At 44.1% G+C, this 10,278-nt stretch overlaps 1 protein-coding gene across 1 annotated transcript; it reads right to left on the bottom strand.

Moving 5' to 3' along the window:
• Positions 1-311: 311 nt before the first annotated feature.
• LOC110730132 lies at positions 312-2,423 on the bottom strand. Its single transcript, XM_021909907.1, has 3 exons — positions 2,334-2,423; positions 1,493-2,229; positions 312-1,304 (listed from the first exon to the last, which is right to left on the bottom strand). Exons 2-3 carry the CDS (start codon positions 1,697-1,699, stop codon positions 1,059-1,061), a joined length of 453 nt encoding a protein of 150 aa, XP_021765599.1. The 5' UTR covers positions 1,700-2,229; positions 2,334-2,423; the 3' UTR covers positions 312-1,058.
• Between the last annotated feature and the right edge of the window lie 7,855 nt (positions 2,424-10,278).

The following is a 10,278-nucleotide window of genomic DNA, read 5'->3' on the forward strand; positions in this document are numbered from 1 at the left end:
CTTAAGTCAGTATATTAGAGAGAGAAAGCTGTGCAAGAGTTTAGTTGCTTGAGGCTTTATTGTCTTACCAAGAATTGACCAAATTGTTGGCTTTTATACCTTGGCTAATGAAGGAGGCGGATTGGGCCCGGAAGTCAGTTGGGCTGGGCCAAGCTGATTGGGCCGTTGACTGACCTTGACATGGCTTTGAGGATGTTGATTTTTGACTTTAGCACATTTGGAGGGTTGAACCTTAACCTTGGGCTTTTAATTGGATCATTCAGTGACCAGGCCCAATTGGACTAAATTGGACCCAAACAACACTTATATAGTTATATACGGAGTACTTCTTATACAACAACAATCCTTTGAAATACATGCTTAAAAACCAAAACGTATTATCCATTAAGCTTCACAGAATACTCAAGATATTACAGACTGTAATTCAAACTTAAACCAACACCCTTTTAATGCAATGTACCTTAGAGCTTAAGGCCAACAGAGAAGATTATCATCATCAATTCATCATCTGTTTCAGTAAATAACTAAGTATGACACGGTCGTTCGGAAGAGTCTTGAGTATACTCCCAATCTTTTGCTTAAGCCTCTAGTTTACACATTAGTCCACGACTCTGGAAATTGCACCTTATCCCATGTTGTAGTTCGTTCAATCCCAGTAGTAGACATGGGTTGAAAATAAGTTGTTTCTCTCCTAATCGACCCCCTTACATCTAAGGTTATATCTGTTGATGCCTTGCACACTACCCTGTATGTTAATGCCAAAGTTACTCCACTTTTCATAACATTTAAGGTCAGGATCTCGCGATCTTTCCAAGGAATTGTATAATCGGGGCAGCAGTTAAAATAGAAGGGACCTTGAGATAGATCTGATTGCACAACTGATAACAAAGATTGCTCAAATTCAACAATCCTAGCATCTGTAAGACACACTATAATTGAATCTCCTAACCCGTCACTCATCAGTGGCTTGATAGCTATTTGGACCAGACCGAAATGCACATACCCAGTGTTAAGAAACTTCTTAAAACCTTTTAGTAATTTAAGTGATACATTTCTGGTCATTTGCTTTCAGTGTGATTGTTTTTTTCAAAATCTTTTACTACAGAGCTTGGAAAAATACTCAATTTCTTTTTAGCTTTTGACCAAAAAGAGGGACCATCACCATACACAGATACAATTTTATCATGACTACGATTGTACACTTCATTGATGGGTATCTTAGGGTATTTCCAATCATCTAAGTTCATTTGGATTGGTGAGTTGTCTCCTCCTTCATTAACAAGCTTAATAGCCATTGATCTGCCCTGAAATTTAAGGACATAACAGGATACTGAGTATAATGTACTATGTCCGTAGTACATAGATTATAGATTTAAGAACTTTTTTTTTCTAAAAGAAATTCATTAGCATAACACAATATTAATTCACCTAAACATAAATATGACATTTATTAGCATCCCTATTTGGCCTAGCTGAATCAAACTTTGGTTACCTGTTGAAGGTCAGGGCCCTCTGAAAGGGTCTCGAGTGAAATCCCGTCTTGTGCTTTAGACTCCTGTTTACCAGTCAAAGAAGATTCTTGGAGTTTTGATTCATACTCTTGCCATTTTGTTGTGCCACTTGTTCCAGTAGCCGGTTGAAAATAAGCTGTCTCACCCAAAGTTGGCTCCTTCAGTGCCTCTGGGCTTAAGTCCAACATCACTTTACATACTACCAGTAAGTCAATGCCAAAGGTGTCCTACTCTTCAAAATCATGATTTCAAATGAAGAAACATCAGCCAAAGAACACGAAAAACTCGGGAAACAGTTAAAATAGAATGGACCCTCAGATAGATCAGATTCTACAAGTGCTAACAAAGAGTTCTGGAAGTCAAGGTGCCTAGTATCTCTAAGGCACACTGCTACTGGAGTTCCCAAGCCATCTCTTATTAGTGGCTTCACAGCTATTTTGGACCAAACCCAAGTGCATAAACCTATGATGCTTCTTGATGAAGCTCTTTTGGAAGTTGCTAGAAAGTAATTCAAAGGATACATTCGGGTACAATCACCGTTCAGTGTGATGGTCTCTTCAAAATCTTTGACAGCATAGCTCGGAAAAATCCCTAAATAAATTATCCTTATACACTTCACCAATAGGGATCGTCGGAAATTTTCCAATCGTTGAGTTTCTTTTTGAATCGGAAGCTACCTCCCTCTGCTTTAGTTAGCTTATTAGCCATTGATGTTCCTCTGAAAAATTTATAGCAGAATATATTTTATTTTACTGATACATACGTAAAATGCTTTGAAATACATTAAAGAAGAAAAAAACAGCAATAAATAAATGGAAGTACCTTACATATTGTTTTGCCAAAATTTCAGAGAAATTATAGAAAGGTGCAATATCGTGGAAGATTTTTTTTTTTAACTTTATAATACATGATGCTCTTATTCTTTGTCACCAACTACCTTATATATTTTAATGTAAAGATAATCCAAATTATTGTCCTTTAATTATTTAATTGATTTTATATTTAGAAATTTAAAAAGGTCTTAATCTAAATCTTTCTTTTTAGTAAGTGAGTTTTGTAAAAGAGGTAAGATTTTTCTTCATTCTTCATTTCTTCAATTATTCAGTGCGTTACTCAACTGATGCTTGCCAGAGAACTGAAAACGTCACTCTGCTAGAAGCAACCGAGATGAATAAAAATCAGTTGTCCTGCTTTTTTGTGCGCATCCTTACCATTTACATTTACTACCTTTTTTTTTGTTGTTGTTGTTGTAACTCTTGCTTAATGCATAACTAAAATCATTTACTCTTCCATAATTCCCGTTTTCTTTCGGAGAATCAAAATATTGTTTTTATTTTCTATTTTTGGATAGTATGTAAAGATTAATATACCCTCACTTTTTTAACTTTATTTATTATACTTCCTAATTTACCCCTGGATTTTGCACATGTTTTGTACTTTTTTTTCTTACTCTCTCTAACTTTTGTCTATGATTGTATTTTTTACTTTTATTAAGGAAAATTTGTCAATTACTATCGCAAGTTAATACTATTTTGTAAATTACTACCACAAATTAAAAAAGTTGTGAATTACTATCGCAAAATTTTTTAAGATGTTGCGATTACTACCAAACTCCATTAAACCCAACTATGATGTCATTATATCACTTTAAGAACATCCAATGAAGAAGCATCGGCCAAAAATACCGAAAAGCTAGGGAAGCAATTAAAATAGATTAGACCCTGAGACAGATTTGCTTCCACAAGGGCTAACAAAGAGTTGTGGAAGTTAGAGTGTCTCGTGTCTCTTAGAGACACGATTATTTCGGGTGAAAACAATGGGACCTTGTCGAAGGTCCGATGAAGTGGAGAAGACTGGATTCGGTCCAAGTGATGTTGGGCCGAAGGTTTCCTGCACAGTAAACACACGTAAACTAGCCTCGGGGGTGTTGCCGAGGAAGGCCCCTCCGATGCTAAAGTCAGTACAGTGTGTAGAAGAGAGAACACTATGCAAGAGAATTAATTGCTTGAGGCTTTGCTTGAATCAATGTACAAATGTAATATTGATGGCTTTTATACCTTTGCATATATGGAGAAGTTGGGCCTTAGCCCAATTGGCTTGCCTTGAGGACTGATCTTTGACTTTAGCACAATTGGAGAGATGAACCTTGACCTTGGGCTTTTAATTGGATCATTTAATGTCTAGGCTCAATTGGACTAAATTGGACCCAAACAACTTGCCCCCCAGACCCGATTTGGAAGGATGACGGGTCGGGTTTGATTTAATCAGAAAAGGAGGGAAGTGAATGATTTAATTAATCCAAAAATTTGAATTTAAACCGTAATTAAACCGTAATTAATGAGATAACGACAGTTAAGGCGGATAATTGTGGAAGTTGGACGGATAATGGGCAGTTTAATCGCAAGGTCGTGTGTTTAACGGTTACTTAGTGGGGTATTTAAGAGAAATTGAAACGCGGACTCCCCGTATTCCCATTTCTGGAGATATAATTAGAGGCGCGTCATCTCTCCTCACTTATTCACCAACACAAACCCAGAATTCTCGAGAGAACCCAAGAACCCGCATCAAAACTTCGCAAATTCCCCGAGCATTAAGCTTAAAAACTGAGACTCGCCACTACCAATTCGTAAATCGGCAACTTTCGCTTCAGATTAAGGTAAATTCCTTTGATTTTAGTTTATTTTTCTTCGAATTTGAACTCCTTCCCCTTTTTTTCGACTTTTTTCTTCGAAATTATCAATGGCGAGAGGAGTTAGGGGTAGAGCCCGTGCTCCAAGAAGAGTAAGGCCAATTCCCGATCCCAAGAACAGGATTGGGACCTGGAATGGACAAAGAGCAGAGTCTGACCCTGCTGAAGGGATTAGGGCGACTCTAATTTCTTCGGCTCCTCCTCAGAGAACGGAGGGGCCGAGCGCTTCTGGGCGGGACGATGAAGTTCCCGCTGTCCTTTGGGATATCCTTCCCGGGTTTTCAGAGTGGGAGGATGCCGAAGTAGCTTCGGCCATGATAAAGAACCGCCCCTACTCATGGTGGGTGGAGAATGCCGAACAGTATCGGTTTGCCGAACAAATTGAGTTGCATTACGGCATCCTTGAAGCTGATGGGTATTGGTGCCGAATGCCCGTGGCATCCGATAGAATCCATCGTCCACCCCCGGGGTATGTGGGGGTGTACACAAGACAACTTCAGTATGGGCTGAGGTTCCCTTTGGACGTATTCGTCCAAGACTTGCTGATCCATTACAATATTTCCCTATTTCAGCTAACTCCTATTAGCATCCGAAGGGTGATGACATACTTATGGGTCTGCAAGTTCTTCAGGTATGTGCCGAACCTGCACTGCTTCAAAAAGCTTCATCGGCTAGTGCCAAATATTCAAAGTGGGCACGGAAGTCATGGTTCTGGGTGGTACCGGATTGAGCCTCGGCCCCAGTACCTAACCATGTGGCCGAACGACTCTTCAGACAAGGACTGGAGAGGTCAATGGATTTGGGTTAGGGCACCCACGGACCCGGGCCACCCTTGCGTCTTCAGCGCTCCCCGGTACCTTGCTGAGCCTGATCCCGACATGGGAAGTTTAGGTCCCCCCGCAGATAACGGCCCAGATCCGAACCTTAATCAACAGAATATCTTCCGCAAGCTGCCGAACCGGGGGGGCAGCGGCCGAATGCAGCATATCCCGGAGACTTGGCTCCCCGATACGCATTATGTTTCCAAGAGAACATGCTAGCAGCTGTCGGCCTCAGCCGAAAGTTTAAGGATGGTAAGCTTCTTCGGCTGGGGCCGAGGCCTTTTAATTATCTCTATTTCTCCTCTTTCACTTCGCTTTTTTATGTTGTGCCAACCTAACTGAACTGACCTTTCCCCTTTTCTTTTTCAGAGCGGGACGAGACCAACGTCGGCATTAACTACGCTCGTCTTGGCGTCAACCGAGAACGAGTTGTAACTGATCGGGCCCCCTCTATCACTGAACCGAGGCATAGAGAAGTTCATCTAGACTCTTCCCACTTCCAAATTGAGGCTGTTGCTCTGTATCAGAGGCAGAAGCCTTGGTAGAAGAAGAGAGATCCCTGGTTTCAGCTGCTGGACGAAGAAGCTGAAGCTGCCCGTACGGCCGAAGAGGTTGCACGGGTTATTGAAGCTTGTGAAGGAGGAGAAGGGTCCTCCAGGGCTGCTGAAGAAGAAGCTGCAGCTAGGGCAGCTGAAGAAGACGAGGCTTTGCTGAAGACCTCGGTGAGCTTTCAGACTTAATTTTGTCTGTTTCTGTTTGTTGTTTTGTTTTTTTACTCACATTCTTCCTCCCCCCCTGTCTTTTACAGTCTGAAGAGAGTAATAGACACAGAGAAGGGAAAGCCCCTGTTCGTCCCGAAGACCAGATACAAGAAGAGTCCTCAGACTCAGACATGGACGAGCAGCCGCTTCAGAAAAGGCGCCGAAGAATGGCCATCATCGGCCCCCATGACTTTCAGCGGAGGCCGATGACCATCGGCGTCGAAATAAGGGAACCCGAGGAAGGCAATGGTTCGCCGAGGGTTCCCTGGACACCACCTCAATCACCTCCAAAGACCCCTCCGCCACCTCCGAGATGGAGGTGGATCAAAACTCCCGAACCTAAGGGAGGGGTCCAAGAAGAAGTTCAAGAGAGTGCTGCTGAGCACAAGAATGAGGATGCTGTGATGCCCAGTGTTGAGGGTTTCACGGTAGACATTGCAAAAGAGGTTGAGGCCTTCGTCCTCACCCCTGAAGAAGAAGAAGTCATAATAATTGACTATTCTGAAGAAGGAGGATGCTGAGCCATCCAAAGTTAAAGAAGCTTCATCATCATCCTTTCCTTCCTTCCAGACTCTGCAATCTGGAGAAATGGGTTTCTCGGCCCCCCGAATTCCAATCCCAGATCACATCTGGGACCTCATATGGGGTCAGAACAGAGAAGGTGCTGCAGCCTACTTCGGCGATTTTGCTGGCATGTCCGAAGTAGATAGGGCAAGAATTTGGTCGCTGAAGGCCATTGCTGGGATGGGCGAATCCAGCAGATCAGTTCCTGATTCAGCCAGGTCTAACCAACTGCTGATGATGCAGGTGATTTTCCTTGCCTTTATCTCCTTTAAAATTCAGCTCTTCAATTATCATTATTATTATTTTTTATTTTAACTTGTGCTCCTGTTTTCAGTTCGTGCACAATCAGACTCTCACTGTAGAGCTGATAGATACCCTACAAGATAGGGTGGACGTTGCCGAGCACGAAAAAAAGGTAGCCGAAGAGGAGTTAAAGCTTGCTAAGCTGAAGCAAGCAGCGGCTGAAGAGAAGCAGCAGAAGGGTGAAGAATATGAGAAAAAAGTTGTTGAAGCCCTCAAAACCTTCTGCGATGCTATGGAGAAGGAAGTTTTTCCCCCACTGATGGAAGGGGAAAATTCCTCCAAGAGCACATGGGAGTGGACATCTCCAAATTCAAGGCTACCATTGAGAGCCGAATCCAGGAAGGAGCTGCCGCACAAGCTGAAGTGCAGCAACAGCTAGAAGCTCTTGAAGCCAGCAGAATGGCTGCTGAAGAGATGCTCCAAGCCAGGGATGTCCAACTCTCAGAGGCTGCTGCTGCTGCTGAAGCTCAGAGAGCTAAGCTCCAAGAAGCTGAGGATCAGCTGATGGCCAAAAAGGATGAAGTGGCCCAGGCTCAGACAGAGGCTTCCCAAGTTCAGCAGGAGCTGAATGAGCTGGAAGGTTCTTCCTCCAAGCTCGCCGATGAGCTGAAGAAATTGTCCATGGACTCATGCCTTTGGAGAACAAATCTTACTAAAGTTTGACTTCAGCTGAAAGACCAGTGTTCTTTAAAAAGACGAGTTTTGTCAGCAATCTGAAACCCGGTTACCCGAAGGCGAAGGTTTCAGACGAGGCTGAATAAAAAACCCTTAAAGAGTAGATAGAACCAAGAAAACTTTAAGGATAAAACCCTTAAAGGCTGATACCACTACTTACAAAGATTGTTCTGCCCCGAAGGGTTTACACATGATATTTTTTCAGTACATCAGCGTTCCAGTGATTTTTCAACTCAGTTCCATCCAACTGCCGAAGTCGGTATGTCCCTGCCTGAAGCTCATCACAGATTTCATAAGGCCCTTCCCATGCAGCTGAGAGTTTCCCATGGATTCGGCCTTTCTGAACTGCAGCAGCCTTCCGAAGGACAAGGTCTCCAATTTTAAGAGGCCTTGCATGGACCCTTCGGTTATAAAATTTGTTGATTCTCTGCTTATAAGCAGCCATTCTGTCTCGGGCTGAGTCTCTTACTTCGTCGAGGAAATCGAGAGATTCCCTCATCAGTCGCTCATTCTCAGCCGAGAAGTGGTGCACTCGTAGGCTCTCAGAGCCAATTTCCACTGGAAGAACGGCTTCGGCACCATACACCAGTTCAAAAGGTGAATAGCCCGTTGCCTCTTTTTCAGTTGTCCGAAGGGACCAAAGGGTTCCAGGGAGCTCCTCCAGCCACTTGGACTTTTGATCTTCCACCCTCTTTTTGAGGGCATTTAGGATCTGTTTATTTGCAGCTTCGGCTTGTCCGTTACTTTGCGGGTGGCATACCGCTGAATATGTCAGTTTGATGCCGAACTGATCTGTATACAGCTTCAGTGGTAAGTTATCAAATTGCCTCCCATGATCGAAGACAAATACTCTCGGGATGCCAAAACGAGTGATGATATTCTGCCAGATAAATTTTCTGACAGTTTGCTCTGTAATGTTCGAGGCTGCTTCGGCCTCGATCCATTTACTGAAGTAGTCAACACCAACTATCAGCCATTTTTTCTGGTACACAGCCTCTGGAAATGGTCCTAGTATATCCAGTCCCCATTGGGCAAACAGGAGTGGATTAAGGATCGGCTGAAGATCCCTTGCTGGCTGGTGGATAACTGGAGCGTATTTTTGACATTTTTCGCATTTCCGGACCAGCTCCTTAGCATCTGCGATCATGGTGGGCCAGTAATATCCAGCCCTCAATGCCTTGTCGGCTAAGGTCCTTCCCCCAATGTGGTTCCCACAGATGCCGAGGTGAATCTCCCGTAGGATATAATCTGCATCTGTTGGTCCCACGCATTTCAGCAATGGGGCTGAGAAGGACTTTTTCAGAAGTTCCCCCCTGAAGACAATGAACCTTGAGCTGGTTCTCTTCATCTTGGAGGCCAAAGCTTTATCTTCGGGAGTTTCTCCCCGAAGTTTGAAAGCTAGGATGGGGTCCATCCAACTAGGCTCTGGGTCAGCGCAGCACACTTCAGGTGCTTCGTCGACACTTCTCTCTCGACGCACTTCTACATATACAGATCTGTTCAGCTCGGTAAGAGTTGAACTGGCAAGTTTGGAGAGTGCATCGGCTTGAGTATTCTGACCCCTTGGGATCAGCTGAACCTCAAAAGTTTTCAGCTTTGCAATGACTGATTTGGTCTTGGCAAGATAAGCTATCATGGAGGGCTCTTTGGCCTCGTAGCTGCCGCTAATCTGATATGCAACTAGTTGAGAGTCTGTTTTCAGGCAGACATGATCGACTTCCAGGGAGATGCACAATTCTAGGCCGGCGATTGCTGCCTCATATTCGGCTTCGTTGTTCGAGGCCTTAAAATAAAATTTTAGTGCATACTCGAAGGATTTGCCTTCGGGAGAAGTTATCACTACTCCTGCCCCCGAACCGTTTTCGGTGGAAGATCCATCCGTAAACACGGTCCAGACTTTCTTTTCATTGTCTAGCGCTTCTTGGTATGAGCATTCGGCCAAGAAATCCGCTAGAGCTTGAGCCTTAATGGCAGCCCTCGGACGGTAGCTGATGCTGAATTCGGTGAGCTCAAAAGCCCACTTGGCTAGCCTACCAGATTTTTCAACCTTACCGAGAACTTTTTCCAACGGCTGATCAGTTAAGACCACTATCTGATGGCAATCAAAATAGGGCCTCAGCTTCCGAGCAGCTACTACTACCGCGAAAGCGAATTTCTCGAGTAGAGGGTAGCGAGTCTCGGCATCCGTCAGTGTATGACTGACAAAGTAGATCGGTTGCTGACTTTTGCTTTCTTCCTTCAGCAGTACTGCACTGATGGTGGCTGGGCTAACGGCCACATACAGGTACAAAGTTTCTCCTTCTGCTGGGCTAGCCAGCGTTGGGAGTTGAGCCAGATGCTCCCGAAGCTGTTTAAAGGCGTCTTTTTGCTCTTCCACCCAAACGAGCTCTTTTGTTTTTGGGAGTTTCAGGGCTTTGAAGAAAGGTAACCCCTTATCCGAAGCTCTGGAAATGAACCTCGAGAGGGCTGCCATTCTTCCGGTGAGCCGCTGAACATCCCGCTTTGTTTTCGGCTCAGGAAGGTCGAGCGCTGCTTTGACTTTGGAGGGATTGGCATCAATCCCCCTCTTGCTGACTATGAACCCAAGGAATTTCCCTGACTTCACGCCGAAGACACACTTCTTCGGATTCAGCTTCATTTGATGCTTTCTTAAGGTGGCGAAAGTTTCAGCCAGGTCCTTAACATGGTCCTCAGATTTTTTGCTTTTGACGATCGAATCGTCGACATAGACTTCCATGTTGCGGCCCTTTTGATCGGCGAAAACTTGATCCACCAGCCTTTGATAGGTTGCCCCCGCATTTTTCAATCCGAAGGGCATCATTTTGTAATTGTACACCCCAGCGTTCGTGACGAATGTCGTCTTTGCTCGATCGTCGGGGTGCATGAAGATCATATGATACCCCGAGAATGCGTCCATGAAACTAAGCAAGGCATGGCCACTTGTCGAATCGATT

Source organism: Chenopodium quinoa, unplaced genomic scaffold, assembly GCF_001683475.1.
Source record: "Chenopodium quinoa cultivar QQ74 unplaced genomic scaffold, ASM168347v1, whole genome shotgun sequence".
NCBI lineage: Eukaryota > Viridiplantae > Streptophyta > Magnoliopsida > Caryophyllales > Amaranthaceae > Chenopodium > Chenopodium quinoa.